Source organism: Brachypodium distachyon, chromosome 1, assembly GCF_000005505.3.
Source record: "Brachypodium distachyon strain Bd21 chromosome 1, Brachypodium_distachyon_v3.0, whole genome shotgun sequence".
Classification (NCBI taxonomy): Eukaryota; Viridiplantae; Streptophyta; class Magnoliopsida; order Poales; family Poaceae; genus Brachypodium; species Brachypodium distachyon.
The window spans coordinates 24524309-24549031 of NC_016131.3; the positions used below are offsets into that span (position 1 = coordinate 24524309).

Sequence of the window (24723 nt, forward strand, 5' to 3'; positions counted from 1 at the left end):
CCTTGGCCAATAGAGAGAGCAGACTACCTTAAGTACTCACATTGTAACTATTAAACGAATTGCAGAGATGGAGCCCTTACACGAAGGTGATCCTAAGCAACAGACGATGCATAGTAGGAGTCTACTCTAATTTGTATTTGTTGGTTTGAATCAATTATTGCAATAACTAATCAACTACGCAAGTTTGTTGGTTTACTGTGTTGAATGTTTGTGATGTGATATGCAAACAAGAATTATTGTAATAGCTAATGAACTATGCAAGTTTGTATAATGTTTCTGATGTGACGTGCTAGATATGTATGCTTGATCCTGAGGAAATTGCATAGAAAACCCTTAAATTTGGCAACAATGTTCAGTTTCATCCAGATGGTCTAACAGAAAATGAGGGAGGAGGTTCTCTAAATAAATCACACCCACTAGATCTTCCTAGCGCTGGCTGGACCGAGGGTTAGAAGCCAAAAAATTCCAAGGGGTTGAAAGAAAGAATCCACCGACCGCAAATTTGGGGAAAAAAAATCACATTAGATGCCAACGTGGCCTTTTGGTCTGAAATCGTCATTTTGGACTATAAAGAACCAGCTTGTCAAGTTCATGAAGCCAACTTTTAAGTTTTCAAGTTTTTGGATGAAAGTGAATATCGCTGCCAAGTCTAAGATCCCAGATGCAATTTCCCCTGTGATACTAGAAAAGTAGGATGTGCATATCCCGGTCTAGCTTATTGTTCGGTATTATTTTAGGATGGATTAAGCCATGTTCACCTGTTGGATATAATAGGTATAATTAGAGTTATGATAATCTAGAGCAAACAGTAAACCGTTCCATCACAGGTTGGTATCAGACCCAAAGGATGCAGGGCGAATGATTTTTTCTTTACAACTTTGCCTTGAGAAACTCTTGTTTTCCCCCTTGACAATTATTCAAGTATTTCAGGCCATGTACTGTCTACAAATTGCAAGAGTACATACTGGCCAAAATATACACAATTAAGCTTCACCCAAACAATGATAAATCGAACCTTACGTGCAGTAGCCTGCTTCATATGTTTGGTATCTTTGTTTGTTTGTTTGTTTGTTAGAATCCAGCGCTGGGATTGGCAGAACCGGCGGCCACAACTCCCATTCCGCTTCCCTGAGCAGACCTAACACCTCTGTGTCCTCTTAACTGGGCGTCTGAAGGATCTTCCCATTTACCATCTTTGTCGATATCTTGAACAAGTTCATCTATCTTCCGAAATTGGTATGGCCATGCGGAGTTGTATAAAAATTGCCGAAGATCGAACCTGTTATCCTCCGGAGAATAGCTCTGCAAAAGTAGTCAGGTTACAGCAGCAGCACAGGTAATCTTATGCCTACAAACTGATTTGCAGCAGCAGACATGTGGATTTTATGCCTACAAACTGAAACAAGGCAGTACCTCTGCATGATATGATGGTGTCAAGACTGTCATCTTATGACGGTTTATGGCATAGTACTTAAAGAAGTGCTTCACTTTGTCAGCCACTTCTGAGGGGGATAATCTCCCACACCACCTGTGGCAGAGGTTCTGCAACAATATGTATTAGCAGTTTATCCAGAGATGATATATTTGTGTTCATGACAATAAATACCATTAATTTAACTCGTTAAAGATCCATTTGTTATTTCATGAATCAAGTGCAACATTTTCAGCAAAAGAACTTAAATAATAATACTGTTGGAGTGTGGAACTCACACAGACTTCAGCGTCTAGGTCTGAGAAATCCAAGCATACCCACAGAATATCTATCAGAGAAAGAACCCAGTGCTCCCACTCTTGTGGTGTTCCCTCCCAGTACTCCCAAGTCCAAAATACACCCCATAAAGCCGTGAAAAAATCTCAACCAAGTTCACCACATACATATAATATTGGGCGATCCTACTCTTGTTATGCCCAGATTGACAGTCAATGTCTTCTGGAAATTTTTATTATTCTATCAAGATCAGTTTAATAGAAGCATTAGTTTCTGAACTCATAAACACATTTTGTACTAGTGAGGAGAGAGGTGAAAACATGCAGTTGAGCAAAACAGAACTTTTTGTAGACACCCCATTTACGTACCGTCTACTGAAAGAGAACTGTTTAAAAGAGAAGATGCTATCCCTGTAAAACTAACGAAATTGTCATTTCTTTCTCAAAAGAAACTTGTGTCAAATATGCAGATAAAGCTCAATAGCGTACAAACATTTGAAGTGTCATGAAAGAAAACCTCGAACTCTAATTTTAAATCAATTGAAGACCAACCTGAAACATTGAAACAGGACCGCACCGGAATATTTTCCTTAATCTCCCGTATATTGACAACTCCTCGTATGTCATCCCCATGTCCACTTCATCCAACTAATTAAATAGAAATAGGTTCAACCGAGAAAGCTCAAATACAGGCAAATACTCAAACTCAAGTGAAATAATACAAATATTGTTATTACCTGACTAAGGCAATTTTATACATTATGTATATCAGAAACTTAAACTAATAATGTACAACATCAAGGTTAAAAAACACAGGAACACAAAATTACCGTCAACAAACTGAAGTCGACCTGGTTCTGGAACTTCTGCTGAGTTCAAACTGGAAATCAGAGATCAAATGGACAAGTAGTTACCTGGTTATAGTCTGTACGGATTGGCTCAAGTTCTGCAGTAGGAGGTGCAGCTTCAACCTCAGCCAAGGAAGAATATTGAAGATGAACTGCTGCCCATCGTAAGAAAGCCCTGAGGTCTTGCTTACTTACACTTCCAATGGGGTTTATATCAGCTGAGCTGCAGTCATACTTAGGAAAGGAAATCAATAGTTATTTTTTTTTGCGGGTTGGAAATCAATAGTTATTGTCGTTACTCGTTACCAGAGGATCGAGTACGAAATAAGAGGCACTTGCCAATTGCTGGTAACTATATATTGATTCACTTTGGTCACTACGCTGGATAATCTTGCCTATATTTCCATCAAATGGACCAGGGCATTATATCTAAAAGTAAACAGAGATGTTAAACTTACCTTCGTCAAGTAACCACGCAACCCTTCATCCACATTTGAGCTTCCCAGAACAAGATAGAACCCAGACTTGTTATGAACCCATGGCATTAGAGAAGCCATCATAAAGGCTAGTACCATCCTGATTCGAGCTTGAATATTTTGCAATCCCAGATTCTCAGTATGTGATCCCCCGTCAACCTGAATTATTATAGAACAGATAGTGATCATCAGAATTTAGCCCTAAGTTATTTCTAGCATGGCAATGAATCTGAAACATTATTCTTGCTTGTTAGGTTATCAAAATTAAAACATTTGGTTACTGAAACTGAAACGTCAGATCTCTGAACCCCATGCCATGTGATAAAATATGATTCTCCACTTTAGTACACATTAAACAGAAACAGCAGTCTAACAGAATTATGCGAAGGGAGAATGCATGACCCTTCCTCTTGATTCCTTTCAGTTTTTATCTCAATAATTGCACAGAAATGCTTCTCTGCTCATATATTTCAGACTTGATCCGTTCTTACTTTGTGATATTTTGAATCTTACAAAAAACATTGAACAGTTAAATGTTATGGTATAAAACAAGTTGAACCATTAAGGTATAGCATAAAACAAAACATTCAGTTCACCATTCTCTGTTAGCCATAGAATAATATGTGGTGAAATGGGATAAAATATCAAGTTGAATATATGTTCCCAAAATGCATTCAAGCAATTTCTTTAGCAGACTAGAGTGCCATAACATCAAAATACCTTGTAGCGTGGTCGCTTCCCAGTAAATCTTTCAAACAAAGAAAGAAATGCAGACACTACGCTATCAATAGGTACATCAAAGTGGAATGAACCAATCTCTTCAGCTAGCCTTTTGGCACGTGATCTGGTATCTTCAGAACTGCGGAGAAACAACACTATGAATCAGGCAAAACAAGTACAGACTATATCAACAAGCAAGGTGTCTGTGAAGCACAATTTGTACTCTTTTATGGAAAAAATGAGAAATAGTAAAGCTACAAATTAAAGAATAATTCATCTGAAGGATACATGGAATGGTGCAATTCCTTGTGAAATTCTGGTGGCCACCATCCATGCCAACCTCATTTGTAAACAATATTCGCAATAGATGTTAGAAATGCTAGTTTCAGTTCCATCAGATGAAACACAAATGGTACAAGTACAGGGTTTTGAGAGAAAATACAGTAAATATCATCATTATTAATGTAATATATTTACATGAAAGAATATTTCGAAGCATTTGAAAAAAGAACAGTACTACACTAAAGGAGTTAATTTCCTAAACCAAAGCCCACCTGTTTTCAGTTCCCATGTAAACAGTGTAAAATAAACGTTTTGCAAGTTCTCTGCTGTCTGTGGGGAACTCTCCATCTTTATACTGGCCAATCCGCATAGCATCTGCCTTAACTTGCTCATCCCCTTTCTCTATATCTGCATGTTGTGCACACTTAATAATCATTAAGGCAGATTTTAATCCAATAGCAATAATCATAGGTATTCCCTCGGTTCAGAAATTGAAGGTAGATTTTAACTGCCCAAGTTCAAGCTTTGACCAACAATTAATTAATCCAATAAAAATATATGTAGGTTATCCGACAAAAAATTGTTACTGCTGGATTTGTATTCAAAAGGAAGCACTTTTATGAAGCTGTGATTCTGTAACTATTAACAAGATACTGTATACGATATTTACAGTCAACACTTCAACTTAGGCAGCAAAAATACACCTAATATGATGAGGATTGAGCTAGGCAACTAAGATTGTCTAGTTGGAAGAAAGGATTAAGCTTCATCCTAAGCATCCAGTGCATCTCACTTCAATAGTGTATGCACTTCTTATAGTAAACGGAGCATAACTGCTACTTTCTTTGAATAACCTTTGCAGGACCTATTCCCTCTATGTAGATCCACCTTATATAGATATAGTAGCTGCCTTAGGGGCTCTTGGCAGCATGCCACTAGAAGTCTGGCTACTGTCGGAAGGGAGCGCATGCCAGAGCTTCTTGTGGCTTTGCTGGAGTTGGATCCTCGCAGGTGGGTTGGTTGCTAAAGTCGACACCTTCTCTTGTTGGGCACAGGTGAACTTCTCCAATAAATGGGTATGCCCAGATCTATCTGATCTGGTCTCCTTCCATCTCTCTGGTAGTCGCCATCGTGGCTGTGTGGCTGCAGCTGGAAAAGATACCCGGTTCACTGGATATGCGGCTTTACCTCTCTGTGTGATGTCCAGGTTCTTTGGCACCACTCTGGTCCTTGTTCTTGGTAGCTATAGGTTTGTTCTTATGCCCTGCATGTTTTATTTGCTGAGCTCGTCGGATCTGGCTCTCTACAACTTTGTATTCCGGTAAGTCATGCAAAAAGCTTCAAGTTAGTCCTCTTTCCTGGTCGGGGCGGAATGGATTGAGGACGGTGCATATCTTCTTCTCCAATTTTGTGGCATCGGGTGATTTGCTCACTGGTGCTCATACGTGCTGGAACAAACCCAACTTTAGCTAAGATGATAGGTCTCACAGATATAAATTGCAGGCTGACGTGGAAAACTTGGTGAGGTGAAGACTGAGGAAGGGATCAGTTGTATAGGTATATAGGATTAGCGGGAGAGCTGCTGATACCCATAACCCCATACCGGAGGCCTGCTTCACGGTTTCTGGGATTGGCGGCCCACAGGAGCTCACCGTCACGTCTTTGCCTCCAGATTGGGGGTTCTGCCCGTTGCAGGAGCAATGTGTGCGATGGCACAGGGCCCCTAATAATTAGGGGGCCCAAATCTAAGTTTACCATCTGTACTTAATCAAAACCAAATTACAAGGCCCAACGAAAAGAAAAAAAATCCCAGAAATAGAAGGGCAGAGAGCACCCATAGACCTGCTTCTGAATTCCCAAAGTCTAATCAATCCCCCGGCAGTCCAATAAATCCCCTACATGAACTTCATCAGTTCATTGCAGCTGCGTCAACTTCTAGTGCCTAATCACGTCCTTGATCTCCCTTTTCACGCTTTGTCTTCTCGACTTCTCCATCAGTCGCTGTCCACCGGCTCACATGTCCGCTACCGCCAGGCGCCAGATCCGCAGGTCGCAGGCTCTCAGCCAACTGCGACTCCAGATCTGCCAACTCCTGATTCCTGAAGTCCCAATCACAGGTTCTCAACCCCAGAATCGTAGGTTGCCCAATCAGTTTATTGCTTGAGTACTACATTTACTCTTTTAGCATATTTGATATATTGTTTGGTATTATAAGAAATAACATGTCTTGAAGTTATCTAATTAAGTGAAAACATGCTTCCGTTATCTGAAATTCCAAAGTTTAGGGGCCCATATTGCATTTTGTGCCGGGGCCTCAAATTTCTAGGTACGGCCTTGACGAGGATATCTCCGCCTGGTAACCCCAGGCCAACTGAAGGACGGGGACAACTTAGTGTACAAGTCGGCCTCCCTCCAAAGGTCGGTTTGGTGGCTATCTTGCTGAGGAAGGACACCGTGGAGATATCTTAGGAAGGACTCCTCGTAGATATCTTGTATAGGCAGTATATGTCATAGATATCTTGTATAGAAAGAATGCCACGTGCATATCTTGTATAGAAAGAATACCACGTGCATATCTTGTAAAGGAAGAAAGTTAGGGATGTAGAGTCCATGCACGGGTGAATGTACAACTCTCGAGAGAAACCCTAGCTGTTCGACTATATAAGGCCGGGTTAGGTGCCCTCGATGGGCAAAGACAATCTTGTAATCATTACACACATTACTGCAATTCTAGCAGGACGTAGGTCTACATCCAAGAGTAGGGATAGCCGAATCTGGGTAAACTTGTGTCTTGCCAAACTCCGGTACGATCGCCATCTTCTCCCTCGTCAGCCCAGCCCTCTCTCCCGATCATCCTACATGAAGATACCTGTCTCTAAGAAAAATCGACAGGCCTCTTAGTCACCGTCGAAGGGATTTTGGGCATCATATGCGGCAGCGACCTTGCTTGTCGAATCAGCATTGAATATGTCTTCATCAACAAATGTGGCATCGATCATCTCTTCCTCCTAACCTGTTCATGAGTCGTTGGGAGGCACTTCGGTTTCCTGTCCGGTTCCATTTGCAGCGGCAGAGCCGTGGGCTTGCCAGGAGTCTGGCCTTGGACGGCGGTGGTGACGAATGAAAATCCCTGGAGGTGTCTTGAAGGCGTTTATGGTAACCTGAGCGGCATGACAGGACACATTGGCTTCCAGGAGTCCATGGCTGGAACACGTCATCCTCAGGGGCATGCTTGTAATTTTCATTTTTCTTGTGCCTAAGCTTTATTGGGTTGTATCTGCATGCTCTTTGTGGAGCCCATTTTCATTTTCATATAATATATGCAGGATGTTTTCCTCTAAAAAAAGACTCGGCAAGATTCCAACCTAACTAATTCATGAACTCTGATTATAGCAGCTTAAGTGTGACGGAAGGAGCTGCGCATTACATACTACTAGCACAATGTTGTCGTAAATCTATAGACTATATGAAGACACCATCCAAAGGTTGTATCTATTTGCTTATTTATTTAGCTTATTAAAATTCTGTATCATGCTCAAATAAGAAATAGAGGAGCCATTGTGAAATCTTGTATTCCAACATATATATTGACCAAGATTTAGTCTATTAATATATATATTTTGTGAAATAAAATTGATATCATTGGATTCGTATTCAAAAGTGCTTGTTTATGATAATGATTTATATCGTATAAGTCACACGTTGATGAAGTAATCTTTGGTCAAACGCTCAGTCAAACAAAACAATATAGGCCTTAATTTGAGGAACAGAGGGAGTATTGCACAAATCAAACAGTCCTCTGGATGAACTTGTCCAAATCCTCAGTCATCAAATCTGGCGGTTGGATCTTTATCGAATACTAACTGGAGAAGGAACCTCTAACCTCATTATCCAGACAAAAGAAAACTAACGATCAAGACAGTGTAGGCAACCCTACATGAGTACGTCGTCTATGTCTTGCTTCATCATGTTTGCACAGGCCTAAATTTACAGTATGCTTGTGATCAGTGGCTCATGCAGGGAAAAATGCAGCCGATCCTCATGGAATGTGATGGAGCAAACTAAAAATACAATCAATGATCAGAGTGGAAGTAACTTGCTTGAAAATAACTTTTTCCCATAGTTTGACCAAGAATAAAGATAAGAAATACAATTTGGTTTTCAGATCATAGGGATCAGCAAATTAGGAGGGCATGGTAGGTGGAACCAGTTCTCCACCTGCACCTATAGCACCATTGGTAGATACGTCCCGGTATTTGAAGTAAGCTTTTTAATATTAAAGTATTCCGTTGCTCTTATTTCTTTTGAAGAAGCACATATGTTTGCAAATTCAGTGTGCAGATAGACATTGCATCCTTGAATGACTGTCACCCAGCTTATTTAACTGCTTTCCTGAAATCTATATCTCAAAAGGCATTTTTTCGAATACTGTGCAAAGAAGGAAAAGGAAGGAGAACCAAGCTCAGCTTGGTTGGTCAGCCCAGCAAGGTATGCTGGCTACCTACCAGGGTTCGACCCTTGAAGGTCGCATTCCGGTGCCTCACCTTGTGAAAATTAATATAGTGTATCTATCTATATACTGTAGTTTAAATTCAGAAAAAAAGGATAAGTAAGAAGTACTGTTTGGCGTGACCTTTTAGGACAAGCTGGCACATGCAGCCAACAATTGCTGCAACGGATGAGCTATCTGCACCACCAGAAAGTGGAAGCAAAAATCCTGCCGCTCGACTTCTGCGAAGATAATCCCATAGCCAGCAACTGGGTCCGAATGCAATCTCCTCTTCAGGACAGTGATACATAATCTTCAGAGGTGGTAGAAAAATGTTATAGTCAAACTCCATATCTCCACAGTATACCATGTAGCTAAAGTAATATTTGGATGTATTATAATTATAAATGATGAAAAGAGTGATTTCATCTAATATTCTCGCAGGAGAAGTATTAGGATTCAGACAGTATCAAATGTCAATTATCAGCAACAGCTAGAACTTTTGCACTGAGAAATTTACAAGGCTACCCAAGTTGGTCCGCACGTTGGTTTCTATTCAATACTACAAAGGAGAAAAAAAAGATCTAACTGTCAAACCTTATGCATGACTAAGTGTTAGCTTCACTGGCCTCTGGTATAACCCATATCTTAGCCCAGTTCAAGAATTACTAACTGTCACATTAAAAAAGGCAGCTTAATAACTAACAATGCACAATCCATGCAAAAACCTAACAATATGCTAGCCCACAGGAGTTCAAAGCTTCGTCATCTCGAACAAAAAAAAAAATCTCATCCCTGTGGCTTTTTTTATCTATACTACTATTAAACGCACGAGTTGTGGTGGATCCAAAAGATCAGCCATTCAACTGGCTAATCCAACGCCCCAAGTTGCTTCAATGATGTATGTTGTACAACAAGTTTTAATTGCTCGGCAGGGTGTGTGTGCTTTGGTTGTTTCTTTAACTAGCAACTGTGTACGTGCAAAGCACACACACCCTGCCGAGCACTCGGCGCGAATGCAGGCAGGGGGCTGGGTGCGCACACGTGCGCGCACTACTAGCCAACTGGTCGACGCCCAGTTCCCTTACAGATCATCATCAACTCATCATACACTATATAGTTATGCGATGCTGCTCTAATATTGCTAGGTCCTTATACTTGATCACTGGGAGACTGATTAGGTCTCTTCCAAACATAAGGTTGTAAAAGAATCACATCTCTTTCATATACAGTTAAAAGACAGACATGAAATGTTCCATACTGCAGCATTACAGAAATATATCAAATCTAGAAATGGGGACTAACCTCAATTGGATCAGTTGGAACCATTCTATTATGAAATGTCTGACACAGCTTATATGGTACCTTAACACAAGGTACTTTTGTCACGTGACTTGCTTGCTCCCTAAAACTAGAAACGCATGCTCGATAACTCGATACCTGGTTGCACAAAAGAATACTCAGTTATGCAAATATAGTTCATGTGATCATGTTCCAGACAAATCATCTACTAGAAGTAGAACTAGTAATTCAGAAGTTATCTTAGCAAATATAAATATAAAAGAGACCAAAACATATAACCTTGGAGAACCCTACATAATAAGAACTCTTTAGAAATAGGGGAAATTGGCAACAGGACAACGTAATTTTCTGGCCTTTGCCGAAACACACCGCCGGAGTGCGCCTTTGCCCAGTACCACTACAATTCCGTGGTCATTTACTACACCACACTGCCTGGCTTAAAACAGAAAGTTTGACTTTTTCCACAAATTATCCCCATAATTTCACTTAAAAATGTGTTCAATCTGGAATATATGCCTGCACTAATTGATTTTGTGAACATTTATGGTTCGACTTGAGGCTAAATGCTGACCAATTTTGTAATCAAATAATGTCCAAAATTAACACATGTACTGCCTTTTAGGGCCAAAATAGATTTTTTTTTGTTCAAAACCATCATCCTGCCAAGCAAAAAACGTCATCCGTAGGAAAAAAAGTTAAACTTTGGGTTAGGCGGTGTGTTGTGGGAAATGACCACGAAATTGTAATGGTATTGGACAAAGATGCAATCCAGCGGTGTGTTTTGGCAAAGTCCGGAAAATAACGGTGTCCCGTGGCTAATTTTCCCTTAGAAATGACATGAGAATAATGATGTACTCCCTCCAATCCATATAAGTGTCTGAGACTTGGTACAACTTTGTACTAAATCCGAGACACTTATTATGGATCGGAGGGAGTAATAATTGTTAGCGAATATCCTTTCACATGAAAACAGGAAGTAAGTGAGCAGAAATCGTTTGTCTGTGTTAAAATAGCTTGTTTCCACTGTTGTTAAGGGAAATTATGTTCTCACAATTTTATTGATTAGAGAGCCTTCAATTATGCAAATCCAAAAACAGAAAGAGTAGAAATCACTGGCAGCATTATAGGACAGCAACTAAGATCTAAAGAAGCTAGAACTCACAGCATCCAGATCTATCAGAGCATCCAACACTTCAACATCTTTCAATGAAAATTGTGATCCCTGGGCAACCATATCACCATTCACCGCAATGCAGCAGCAACCATCTAACGAGAATTCAGGTTCAGAATAACTTATAAGAAATTGATCATCACAAAACTCCAAGGGAGACAAACAAATGCATAAAATCAATGTAGCACATAAGTACATAGCAACTGCTGGATTGTTCTCTGAAAAACAAACGGCTGGATTGTTCTTAGAAGAAAATACTGCTGGATTGACAATCTGGGTATGATAGGGATAACTGCATTGCTGATGGGATATTCTCTACCTTGTGTACTTTGTTTACTGGCGTTCTACTATTGCGATGAGCCAATGATGCCCAAGTCAATGATGCCCAAGTCTTTTCAGTAGTCTTGAAAAGAAAAAAAAGCTATTTTGCTGGAGGACTGAGGGATGAATGATACTCCCTCCGATCCTAAATTGTCGTCGAAATATTAATGTGTCTAGACACTTTTTAAAAATAGATACATCCATAATTGGGAAAATTTGAGTCAAGAATTTAGGATCAGAGGGAGTATATGGCATTCAAAGACTCTAACCAAAGCACTACACATCATCACTACATCTTGTACAAAAATCAGGAAAATCATGATACAAGATTCCTTCTAGGACTTGAGTAATAAAATACTCCCTCTGGGCGGAATTACTTGTCAATGATTTAGTACAGCTTTGTACTAAATCTGGGACAAGTAATATGGGTCGGAGGGAGTACTAAAATATCATTCAAAGTTCAGGCTTTTTAAGACCGTCACAGTTACCGCCTGTCAAAGATTTTACCACGGCCACCAACATGTATCAGGTATATATATCTAAATTAGGAGGTTATTACAAAAGAAACATTTCCACTACAATGACACACACTTCCTCCGAAGCACCCCCTCCCCCCAACCCCACCCCTTCATCGCTGATCGGTTACTGTTCAGTTGGCTTAGGATTAGGATCAATCAGAATTCACCCGATTAACTGAGTTAATCAGTCGACCATTAATCGGCCAGTTTTTCAAAAAACAATCCCAGGTTTCCCAGCACTAAAATATGCTATATTGAATAATTCAACAAGTAAACATGTAAGAGAGGAGATCCCTTGAGCAGCCAAGCAGGGAGAGAACCAGAGGTGGCGGTCGGCGGAGAGCCAGAGGAGGAGAACCAGATGCAAAGTCACGGGGGAGGAGGAGAAGACCAGTGGCAGAGGCCGGGAGCAGAGCTGGGAAGGAGAGGAGTCGATGAGAACCTGGAAGGCAGTGGCAGAGGAGGAAAACCAGAGGAGGAGGAGGAGGAGGACAAGGAAGAGGTGCTCCAGTCTCCAAAGGTGCTCCGCCGGGCTAGATCCGGCTGCCGGAGGTGAGCATCTGGGGCGGCGGTGGGGTGAATCAGGGGAGGCGGCACAGAGCAGACATAATCGAGGCAGGAGGAGGGGAGAAAGAACGGCCTATTGGGCACCCTGCGCTAGACAGGACACGTAAATTTAATCTTTATTCTTTCCTAGTAATCGTTTATCAGCCGATTTATCGGCTGTCAGACCAAATAATCAGACCCAGCAATTAACCCTAACGATTCACGTTAATTCTAAGCGGCGCCCTCCCGATTAGTCATTAACGGCAATTAATCGCTGAGTGGGCCGATTTTTTGAACAGTGCTAATAACAAAGTGGTATGGATTTTTAATGTCTAATGAGATAATAAGAAGCGCTAAGAAAAATATAGCAGTAGTGCCCACATTTGACATACCATAATAAAGCCGGCCACCATCACAACCCTGGTGATTAGCATACATGTATACACCACCACACAAACGGGTTGCATCTCTTATGGAATCAATCCGTAGATTGAGCTTCCTTAACTGATGATGGCTTCCACTTGCATTCATGAAAACCTCAACACCGCTGAATGCTAGGGCAATCCGAGGAGCATCTGCAGTAAAGAGCTCTTCACAGGTTTCAGCAGCCAATGACCTGAAAAATAGTAACTAAAATGAAAACTATAATATAATCAGGTAACAACATGGTAATTAAGCAGTTCAGTATCATCACGAAATGCAAGATTATTGATGACATAACAGGATAATAACAGGTCATAATAACAGCACAATTTTGAGCATATATGTTTAAAAATCATAAACAAATTGTAGCACACTTGTAGAAGATAAATAAATAATGAGTAGCTTAGTGTTGAGAATTAGTGATGCGTTTGAATAGTACAAAGAGGGTGGAAAATGCAAGGAAATGATGTATGCTAAAAGCCTAGCGAGTTACAATTTTTGCCATGGTTAACAAATTTAGAACATCCTAGACCCTCTGATAGGTATATGTAAGAAATGTGGGACATTTCTTGATCTAGACATATTGTATACCAATGCATGTATGAAATTATTGTAGATGGGTTGCAGATATGCAGACCATTCCATGTTGATAGAATGTCTACGCTAGTTATAAACAGGGTTGCCCTGAGATGAAACATATGTTGCTGCAGACCATCACAAGTCATATAGAGTCCCACATAGCAATACTTGGGTCGGAGTGACAATTACGATACCCTCAAGAGAAGTGAGCATTTTGTTCTGCCAAATTTGTAGAAGAGAATGGACAGTTAAGCTATCACTGTATTTTACTTTCTGGCCCTTAGCAATTAGGTTGATCTTCTCAATGAGTCACATATTTTAGTTTCTGGTCCTTAGCAATTAGCACGTGTTGAATTGTGATTTGGAAGAACACTGAATACTTCAATTTTTATATTCAAATTGATTTAGAGAATGTTCAGCTGCAGCTGATAGTATTGGTATTTTGAGCCCTAAGATAATAATTTGTGCTGCATGCAGTAAGATCACCACGTGAGAATAAGGCTCAAGTCACAAGTTTACAATCATCAAAAAACTAATTTAAGCACTTACACATCAAGAAACTGAATATAACCATAGCCAAACGGCACAGTTCCCTGGGATATAGCCTCTGAGATATCAATAGGGAGTTGAAAGTCAACAAGTTCATCTTTAAATGTCCAGGCAGAAAACCATCGAAATTCACGATAGTTTCCATCATTTGCAAGGGAAATCTTTGGCCGAATCATAATTATCTTGCGATTTAAACAGAAAACCTGGCAGTTGTATCGTACACTCTTGAAAATAATAGGCATTCCTATGCTGCACAAGATGTTGTCTGTATAGTCACCAGACAAAATATCCTTCAGGCACTCCCATCTGCAGATTGATATAGAACAGCAATTAACAGCAAACATAATAAAACAGTGTAATGTCTTACAATTATTTCATTAATCAGAATGTGAAACTTCCAGCAGGCAAAAATTTGAACTGAATCCGACAGAATTTCAGTATCAGGGATTAGTTTATTGTTCATTGCGCTTCAGAACTACCAATTACTGTGCAATGGGTACTCAGGGTTAACATGCAAATAAAAGTTTTGTATGCATACTTTAAAGTTTGCTTGAGAAGCGTAAATGTGACTAAAACAGATAACATGGTAAATACCTTATCAAAGCTACAGACTAGTGATAATTGATAAGCTGAAGAAAATAATACATAAGCCCTTCAATTACAACTTACAAGTGATTTCTATACATAAAGTAGTTAACTAAAAGTGGTGAAATATAACTTCCTAACTGAATTTTGTGATATGAAGTACTTGACTTACTAACACAAAACAGTGCTTTCATGCAAAATGAAAAATAAGAACTGTTCCGAAAAACCAAAGTGAAAATGTATCATTAGGCCTGTATACAGGCATGAGCCATTGCACAGGGCCCAAATTTTTTTCTAAGTAATAGTACTACATTAGTATAAAACTATAAATAGTCAAGAAGTTCATACATCATTAGAGCCAAAAGTAACAAAAGCTCTCCTGCTGAAAAATACGTCACCAACCAAACTACACGTCCAGCTAACGTATGGTACTATCTCTCTGGCCTTAACTGCATCCCTACCCCTGTAGCATTCCTCCCTATGCTTCAGTCTTTACTCTTCTCGGCCAAACAAGCCAACAGAGTGCGAAGTTGCTTGTAAAAAAAGAGAGCAGATAAAATGCTGCCAAATTAACTGCTTTTCTCTCGGCTATCCTCCAAATCTCCTCACAAGTAATGTCTTGTGAATTTCTCAACAAAAAGAAGCCATTCATAGCAATGAATTTGAATTAGTATGGTCCAGCTGGTCAAGTGCTATATGATATAGGTATTTTTCTTCTAATTATTCTCACTCCTGTGTTTTTTCATTTAATCATTATCTCATCCATCAATTGGACTCGTGAAGTGGGATTGCTAAAGAGATTAGAGTTGCCTTGTGTTGCTTGGTCATGGAGCAGAGAATCGAAGACTCATGTGTGCATTCCTCAACAGTAGAAAATTATACTATCGGAATAATGAATAAAAAGTACTTCAACTTTTCACTTTTAAGGCCTAAATTTTGATTTCACACGGTGCAGTTTCTTAGGTACGGACCCCGGAGCATCTTAGCACTGTTATGGCAACACCTGTTTCGCCTAACTCTATAACTCATAGATTCGAATCAATATTAGGCCATGGAGAAGACAACAAACACTCACGCGTGCGTGGCAGTGTCCTGCTCAAGGAAATGGTCCTCGCATCCGTATCCAGTGAGCTCGAGCTCGGGGCCGATGCGGACTACGGCGCCGGCGGCCTTGGCCTGCACGATGGACTCCTTGACGTGGCGGAGGTTGGTGTCGAAGTCCATTGCCCATTGGTTCAGGTTGCACGTGGCTACCCGCAGAAGCCTCATCTTGCCGCCCAAATTAAGAAACTACGGAGGCGAAGGAGCTGGGTGGCGGCAGCGGTGACCGAACCCTAACGACCGAGGGAGGAGACAGGAGAGAGAGAGGAAGGAGACGCGAAGGGGAAGGCGGCGGAGCAGAGGCGGCGACGGCGACCGAACCCTAGCCGAGCCAGAGACGGGAGCGGCGTCGGGACGAGCACGGCGTGGAGCCGTGGAGGTAGACTGTGCAGGCGAGAATTTCTGCGCACTAGATGGCAGGCGGCGTCGGGCGCGAGGAGAAGGGGAGGGAGGGCGTTGCGTTGTTCGTCCGCACGAGGCAGAGTGCTTAAGAAAAACACCGGTTTATTCTTAAGCATAAACCGGAGTGCTTAAGGAAAGAGAGTGTCTCGACGTCACTAACCACTTGGTCAAATCTTGATTTATCCAATGCTATGAAGTTTGTGCATGTCTTAGGCCTGTTTGTTTGGATTTCTGTTTCAGATTTTGGTGCTTTTAGCAATCTCAAAAGCACTTCTCATGTTTACACATGAAGCTGAAAAACACCTCCGGACGTATTTTTGGTGTTTCTGGCTGAGAAGTTTCATGTGTAAACGAAAAAAGTGTTTTTGAGATTGCTAGAAGCACCAAAAGCTGAAGCAGAAGTCCAAACAAACAGGACCTAGACAGTGTAACCTCTAGCACCTCCGACGTCCAACGCTCTGAACATGAGAGAAATAGCCAGCACCGGAAGCACCTAGTAGCAAAAGCTAGCAGTTAATCGGTGAAGCATCGTCGAAGCATCGAAGCCAAACGAAACACTTGGTCAGAAGGAGGCCAACGGGGGCCATTGTCTCATGGCTTGGAACGTGGCTTGGCGGCCTTGGCATTCCTAACCATCAACTTCTTCACATGGTGTTGAGGGTCCGCTGGAGATGGATCAAGCGCGTGGATGACTCGAAGCCTTGGCGGGCTTTGCGCTGGAGACTCCGATGGATGTTGATGCCATCTTCGAGGTGGCCACATCCTCTCGGGTGGGTGATGGCCAGGGTACACTCTTCTAGACTGACAGTTGGCTTCATGATGTCCGCTTCAAGGAAGCGTTTTCGGCGCTTGTGGCTCGTGTTAGGCCTAAGCATGTGAGGATGCGTACGGTGCGGGAGGAGCTAGATGGAGCGTGGATTGCCGACGTGGGCCCCGATCTATGGGGTGAGGCTCTCCAAGAGTTCTTCACCCTTTGGGATTGGACGCGTGATCTCCTCCTTGACGATTCGGTGCCCGACTCCTTGACGTGGAGCTGGTCCAAAGGCGACTGCTACACGGCCAAATCGGTGTACCTTAACCTCTTCGCCGGGCGTGCCGAGGACCCGATGGCAAAAGAGGTGTGGGGCTCGCGGGCCCCGGAGAAGTGTCGTTTCTTTGTGGCTTGCGGCAAGGGACCGATGCTGGACCGCGGACCAGCTTACGAGGCGTGGTCTTCAACATCCCCCTAGATGCCCACTCTGCGATCAGGAGATGGAGACCATTTGCCATCTGCTCTTGGGATGTGTCGTGGCGAGGAAGGTGTGGACGAGCCTCCTCTCGTCTCGGGGGCATGCGGATTGGATCCCCGAGGCAGATTCGAGGCTTCGCGACTGGTGGACCTCTCTCCCCCTCCCCTGCCAGACCCGCAAAGACTTTCGGACAGCGATCATCCTTGTCCTCTGGACCATCTGGCGTCACCGGAATGATGTGGTGTTCAATGGTGCGTCTCTGGCGGCAGCGCGGATCCTGTAGTGTATCCGGGAGGAGCTTGTGCGTTGGGAGCATGCGAGACTCCTTAGGGGGGGAGGGGTTTCTCTTGCGACTAGCGCGGCGATTGGTTGGATAGATTGCGAGTAGTCTTTTTCTTGTTTTTGCCATTCATTTATGGCGTTGTTTTGCCGTATGACGTTGTACTAGCCTCTTGACTCTTCTTCTTTAATCGATGATGTACCCGCTGGGTGCATTCTTGAAAAAAAAACGGAGCACTCTCCGGCATTTGCAAGTGCACATGACGATTCCACGGTCCCAGAAAAAACCCGGTTTTTTTTTCCTCTAGCACTGACCCTAAGCACCTATGTTGAAGATGCTCTAAGCATCTGTCCTGTAGAACACAAGCACCAGTGCTAAACAAAACTCGGTTTATTTTGTGTAAACATCTCCTCAAGCACCTTGCATTGTACATGAGCATGTTAGCCAGGTGCGTATGAAAATAAATCAAGCACCGGTGCTTACCTTTTATATCTAAGTAGAAGCAATCCACTACTAGATTTTTCTAAACATGCAAGCATGCCACATCATCATAAAATGCAAACATGCCGTATCATCATATAATTAATTTGTTCACACTTATTTAGTAGAAAACTCATATTTTGCACATGCATGCATGTTACTTCCATCAAGTTATCTCCAATAAGTGAAAAATGTACAATTTCATTATATTTTTCAATTTTGAGTATTTTTTGTGTTACCTAAAAATTTCCGCAACAACGTGCGGGACATCATCTAGTTTGTATAGAGGAGGTGACAAGTTAGGCATCTACTTTGTCTAAATAAACGCTGGTGCTTAACAAAAACTGGTTAATTTTTCTAACCATCCACCTAAGCATCTGGCAACTCAACTCTATTAGCTACGAACTGGCCGAGTTCGGATTACCTGAATGCCAGTTTTCAATTCAACAAAGTTTTTTGGGAGAACTCAGCGGCGAAGGTGGCGCCGAGGAGAGCTCGGCAGAGTCGCCTGGGAAAGCTCAGAGGCGACGGCGGCGCCTGGGAGAGTTAGCGAGAGGAACGTGACGAGGTCACGAGGGGCAGGCTGCGTGGTGTGGCGGCTCGGACTGGGCTGGAGTCGAGCGAAAAAAAAAACAGAAAGGTGCTCGGGACAAGGAGAGACGCACGATAAATCGGACGGAGGAGCTGCGTGCACACCGTGCAAGCCAGAAAGTGCTCGCGCACGAAAACAGACCACACAGAATGGTGTGCTCCGCCGCGCCGCAAGCATCTTACGTGTCGTGTCGGTGTATTGTATGTGTTCATAATGATTTTTCTTTTGTGATCATTCAAATTGAAAACTTTTGTCAATCAAACAATGGGAACTATACAACTAAAGAAAGTTGGGTAGCTCCTGTCTTCTGAATTGGTATTACTTGTCGAGTACTACTTTCTCTAGATCATGTATATCCATACGGCGCTGCAAAAGTAAAGAAGTTATATGTCCCCACATTTTCTTTTGAAAGGATATCATCTCTTCGCTTGCTGGATCAAGAAGGAGGACACGACGTGAAGCTAGCTGAACGTGTGGATACCAAGAAGGTGCCGTCGTTTTGGCACTGAGATTGATCTCATCGAAAGTTCCACTGCGCTAACAACGATCCCGTGATCGTAACGCTTTGTCGTCTACGAGGGTATGATGATCATAATTTCTCTCGTTACTTACACCTAATAGATATGATTTTGGGTTTTTTCCGCACTTCTCGTAGGAAATTTTTTATTTTTCATGCAACGAACCCATATCTACATGGAACTAATCATCACTATAAAGCTACATGTTGAACCGTACAAATAGCATAGCAATTCTGTAGGTTAAATGAATAATCACCAACTGCTCTGATCTTACTGAAAAGAAAAGTAGACGGCCATACTTTTTATTATTGACAAACATGTAACTAAGAAGAAGATGCAATGATATTTTGGGAGGATTTTTACGGTACCCCGGTACTCCATAGGTAGGGAGGGAGTATCGACCAAATCTAACCGTCCATTTAAAAGGGTATTTCGACTTTTTTTGTCGTATAGTTAATTTCTATTTGGATTATATCTATTGTCCTCCTAATTTTTCGATCAAGTTCGTGTTCCTCTCCTGATTCTCCGATCAAATACACGATGCCGTGCGCCTTCGTGCAAAAACCGTGCCGCCTTCTGCTGCCTGCGTATGGCAGGTTCGGGCTCGGCGGCGGTAGCTTCCCGTCCATGGCGCCTCACATATCTCACGGAGCCCTAGATCGAAGTGCTGGCTGCTAATTTTTCCCTATGGATGGATGGATGCGAGTCGAGGGCGGCTGGCGACGAGTCGGGAAGGGGTGGGGAATAAATGAGGAGCGGACAGGCAGAGAGGTGAGCGACAGCGGGGCCCGCTGGCGTCGGGGATGGAGTTGATCAACTCCATGTCTGCATGCTCGTGGTGCCCAAATCGTCCCCAAATCTGAGACTCTGCTGCAGCCCTGCGTGCTCGTCAGCCTGGGCACTTCTAGTTCTTCGACAATAATTACTCATAGCAATTACGTGCGTGTTCATAACATAGGGGAGCCCAACGTGCTCTTGGAGATTAATTAGGTTTACCACGGAACGGATTATATTCTGTGTTCATATTAAACCGAGCAAGATTTCTTGATTATTTTCTTTGAACAACAGTATTTCCTCTAGTTTATTTCAGAATTATTTTTTATTTTTTGACCACACAATAAATTAATAGATTACGGTTTTACCCCTAACATCAAGTTACTCATTGGTTTTTGGAGACAGTACTCCCTATGATCTGTAGGGGAGTACCACGTAATACTAACCGTTAGATTAGAGAAAATAGACGGTCATGCTAATCCCGGGATAACATAAAACAGCTCTACTATTTTGGAAGCCCATTGACGTGACATGAGAGCTGCGTAGATGAGGAGACAAGTCGAAATTCATGTCTTTCTACACAAGCTGGCCAAACTTTTTCTTTGCTCCACCTTTCCACTTACCCCCCATATCCCGGTAGACAGCGGCGGAGCCAGAAATCCATCAAACTCCAGGCCATCACGAAAATTACCAACCTAAGACCCAGGCCAAATCTTCAAATCACTAGAATTAACAAAGAAAAAACATTCAACGCCTCAGGCCGCAGCCTGGACTGCCTGAGGCCTGTCTCCGCCTCTGCCGGTAGATCAAAAGATACATGGTGGTAGCATTTTAGGTATGGGGCTAAGAACTCGCGGTCATATTACAAACGGGAAAACTATGAACAAAAGAGAAAGATACCAGTCTGATCGACGATCATCAAAAGACATCAACTGAGATCGGGATTAAACTCTGATGGTGAATAGTGTTCAACTTTGTGAAAGATTTATGCAATACATTCAGGGAAGACACAAAATCTAATGCTGAAAAAATAATTTTCAGTACTTCTTGTGTGCAGTACATATACTGAAAACTAACTATCATGGCTTTGTACCTGACCACAAACATCAAAAGAGACCCCAACAGGAGATGAGATGGCTTTAGGGGGGCAACAATATATCATCACTCCCGTTGCTTCATACTCTAGCTGTTAGTTTCAAGGTAGTTCAGCACAGAAAGGCCTAAAAAACAACTGAAAACAGCAAACGACGAACTGAAACAAGCACAAAAACAGCAAACCACCGGCCACGGCGCCAACAACTGGCGAAACTGACGAAGCAGAGATGGCCGCACTCCGCGCACAAACCGCAGCCGCACGAGAACGCACGTTACCACTGACTAGCACCCACCTGCAACCACGAAAATCAAAGACCAAACGGAACCAAACAGGCCAAACGAGCCAGCCACAACTCACGCACAGATCGTTTTGCACCATGCCGAGAGCGTAACATCCTAAAATTTCAAATTCTTACATATGCATTGCATCCATGAGCATCATGCCACAATTGCATATTTGAATTCAAATTTGAATCTTAAAAGGCTTTAAATTTTTTTTATTTCAATTTAAACCCTAGGGTTTTCACCCATTTGAGCTTTGGATCTCCAAACCAATAGGGTTTACCTATAAAAGGAGTTCATTGCATAAATGAGCTATCCCATAATTTTTGGATAATTATTTGGAGTTCAAAAAGTATTTTATTTAAATAGTTATATAGCCCTAAAGGCATTTATAGGGCAAATGTATTTTTATATATTTTATTTTGAGGGGAAATTACTCCCAAAAGTTGAATCATGATAAAACATGATTTTAATAATTTTCTGGAATTTAGTGCCCCCTAGCCGCCGGACGCCACCCACCCGACCTTGCCGGAGCTCCGCCGCCCGCTGCCGTCTTCGCGCCGTCCTAGACGTCCGCTCCGCCGTCCCAGAGCTTCGCCGACCCCGTCCTCAACTCCGCCTCGTCGCGCCGCGCCTCCCGCGCGCTTCCCCGAGCCGCCCGCTCGCCGGAATCGCCCGCCGCCGCTCGCCCGAGCTCCTCGCCGGAACCCTAGCCGCCGGAGGTGGGCCCGGTTCAATCTCGTCCATCCATTCTGGTTCTACGGTCAAGATTAGATCAGATCAATTCACTTCAACGAACCGGTATGCACCAATGAGAAGCCGCCACGTGTCACTGCTTAAATAAAAACGAGAATAAAATTTTAATCCCGGGTTAGATTAAATGGCATTTTTGCAGACAAGCTCCTGCAACTTCTAAAGCCATTAAGTTTTAAACCCTTTGGCCAAATTTGACAAACTTTACCTTTTTGGAAAGCTCTCAACCTGTAGAATCTTTTGGCACTGTTTAAATTTAAATTTGAATTTTTGAATCACAGTCAATTTACAGAATAGAGTTTAATTCCATTTAATTCATAACTAATTATTTAGAAATCCTTTTTAAATGAAACCAGTGCCCAAAATTTTGTTTTATTATCCTCTGTCCTAATAAATAAATATTTTGAATTAAATTGTTTTGCAGATGCAAATAAAACCTTATTTTAGGGTTTAAACCCTAACTTTTGCTTTTTGTTTAAAAAACCCTATGCATGTGTTTGTAATTACCAATGCTTAGGATCAATTGATCACCCAAACAAAATCAACCCAAATCATGACACATGTTTTGCATTGCATCATGGCATACTCTTTTTCATTTGATTGTATTGTATGTTTATGTATGTATTATTTGTATTGTTTAGTTTTCTCGGAGAGCGAACTGTGTGATTGTGAAGAGTGCTTTTATACCAACTGCTATCAAGGCAAGTTCACTTTGACCATCATCCTATTATTTTATTATGCACTAGATTTTATTAGTTGCATTGTTAGGATTATTATTGTATCTATGCTAGCTATGATTCTCCTAGTAGTATATGATACCTTTGCCAGGTCTTCACCACCAATTGCCATCGTGGTAGTAAAATGTTATGCTATGATAATATACGAGGGTGGTATTAATACAATGTGATACTATTGAATTACAATATGGTTTTCCTAGTGTATGTCAAAACAAGTAATTCAATGAACCGTCCTGGGTGGGCTGCTTTGAGAAAGTGGAGATGTATGCGACGTCAGGTCCATTTCTATGGGTCCATTTCTATGAGTCGTCTCGCCATTTCTATGGGAGCGCCTGCGTTGCAACTGAGGAATGCCACCCGGGGTAACCAGAGACTAGACTAGTTTCCTGTTTAGTAGCTTCCAGTACAACCACATGGTAATATGGGCTCTGCCAGGATGGATGTAATAAATATGAACCAGGATCCGAGGTGACATCGGTATGTAGCAGTGTAGGTTGGAACGCGTCCCTCAGGTGGTTTGGGGGAATATGTTCTGAAAATTCCTGTAATCGATGCCGTTGCTACTCTACCCTGAGGACAGCAAGGAATTAACACGTCGATTTCTTGTGGGGAATGTGTACAACTTCTGAAGAGTGTCAAACTAAATACTTAACCGTGTACCCGGTTACAAACAATTATAAGCAACTAGATATTGGGGTTGTAAGGAAGGTCTCGCTCATTCCAATTTCTTAATAAAATGAATGGATTGAACTGGGTAGGAGCATTGATGTTTCTACTCAATGTGCCTGGGTTAATAGGAGCATGTGTGTTTCTACCCCCGTCCAATAAAATTTAAAACTACTTGATTAAAAATGATAGGATTGAATTATGATGCTTTTATACAAACAGCCAAACTCCACGTAGCGAAATTATGCATGTGCTTGGTAGGTCCTTTATAACTCTGGTGAACTTGCCAATACATTTAAATGTATTGACCATGTAGTGGCTGCAATTAACAATGCAAGTGGATCCGACGATGAGTGAGATTCGTCGTTATGTTATGGGTCATGTGTTTACGTTCCAACATGCTCTCACCTTGGAGTAGTTGAGGCCTTTTAGTTATACCATTTTCCGCTGCAGTTTTGAAAATAATGTTTTATGATGTTGATACAATATTTATTTATGCTGGCCAAGAGGTCATGCGAGGTTGTAAGTACTATTTAAATTCTAAAAGATGCGATGTAATAAATTACTTTGACTTTTGTTTCTGTATATTTCATCATGAACTGTGTGTACCAGTGAGTTGATCCAGGGAATAGCACATTAAACATAAGGGACGGTGGCTTCAGAAAGCCGACGACAGAATCCAGGACACGCCCAGCCGGCAAATCCGAATGAGCAGCACCTCGCAAAGGACCGCGACGCACAACAGTGCTCGAAGAAGCAGCACAATCCATGACCATCAAGACGCGTCCAAAGAACACATCACGCACTTACGTAGCAGCAGAAGAAGTATCGAACCGAATGAAACAAAAATCGCAGCGCACCACACAAGAAAGCACAGACCGGCCCAACAGCAGAAAAGAAACCAAGGCAGAAGCACGGACCTCACGAAGCGGCGGGAGAACAGACAACAGTCAACAGCTAAAGAGTCACGGATAGACGAAGGCGACCACAACGGACGGACAGCTCCGACCAACACAACCTGAAATCGAAGCAGTCAGATCAGAACCACGCGGGTGCCGCCGGCCCGCAAACCCCGCCGCCCACCCACCGGCCCAGCGAAGGAGCACACCCGGACACCAAGAGGCGAAAAGGGAAACCCTGCGTTGCACACCAGCAAGGAAGAGAACAGCGGAAGCACCAGCGCACAGCAAGATGGCCGAAAGAACAGGGCCAGCAGCCGGCGGCGCGGCGATCGCAAGCAGCGAGTCAGCGAAGAATCAACAGAGGACGCCCCTTGCCCCCCGAACGACCCATATGCG

At 42.4% G+C, this 24723-nt stretch overlaps 1 protein-coding gene across 2 annotated transcripts; it reads right to left on the reverse strand.

The window, feature by feature from the left end:
* Positions 1-834: 834 nt before the first annotated feature.
* On the reverse strand, positions 835-24723 carry LOC100825078 (glutamine-dependent NAD(+) synthetase). Of its 2 annotated transcripts, XM_024456419.1 has the most exons (14): positions 24576-24723; positions 24346-24443; positions 13932-14237; positions 12773-12996; positions 10987-11090; positions 9828-9962; positions 8667-8835; positions 4306-4441; positions 3752-3890; positions 3014-3190; positions 2622-2789; positions 2260-2355; positions 1414-1542; positions 835-1302 (listed from the first exon to the last, which is right to left on the reverse strand). In XM_024456419.1, the coding sequence occupies exons 3-14, from the start codon at positions 14171-14173 to the stop codon at positions 1072-1074; spliced, it is 1950 nt and encodes a 649-aa protein (XP_024312187.1). In that variant the 5' UTR covers positions 14174-14237; positions 24346-24443; positions 24576-24723; the 3' UTR covers positions 835-1071. The 2 variants fall into 2 exon arrangements, with proteins under 2 accessions (XP_024312187.1, XP_003563198.1); XM_003563150.4 differs by lacking the exons at positions 24346-24443; positions 24576-24723 and adding an exon at positions 15592-16100.

Bases quoted from the DNA above. Each gene is read 5' to 3' on its own strand.
- LOC100825078 (XM_003563150.4), bottom strand. From the start codon at position 15,785: ATGAGGCTTCTGCGGGTAGCCACGTGCAACCTGAACCAATGGGCAATG. The intron at 4,442-8,666 runs GTCACGCCAAAC...CACAACATGCAG, and splicing joins GTGCCAGCTTGTCCTAAAAG to ATATAGAGAAAGGGGATGAG. The intron at 3,191-3,751 runs GTATTTTGATGT...ATAATAATTCAG, and splicing joins GGAAGCGACCACGCTACAAG to GTTGACGGGGGATCACATAC.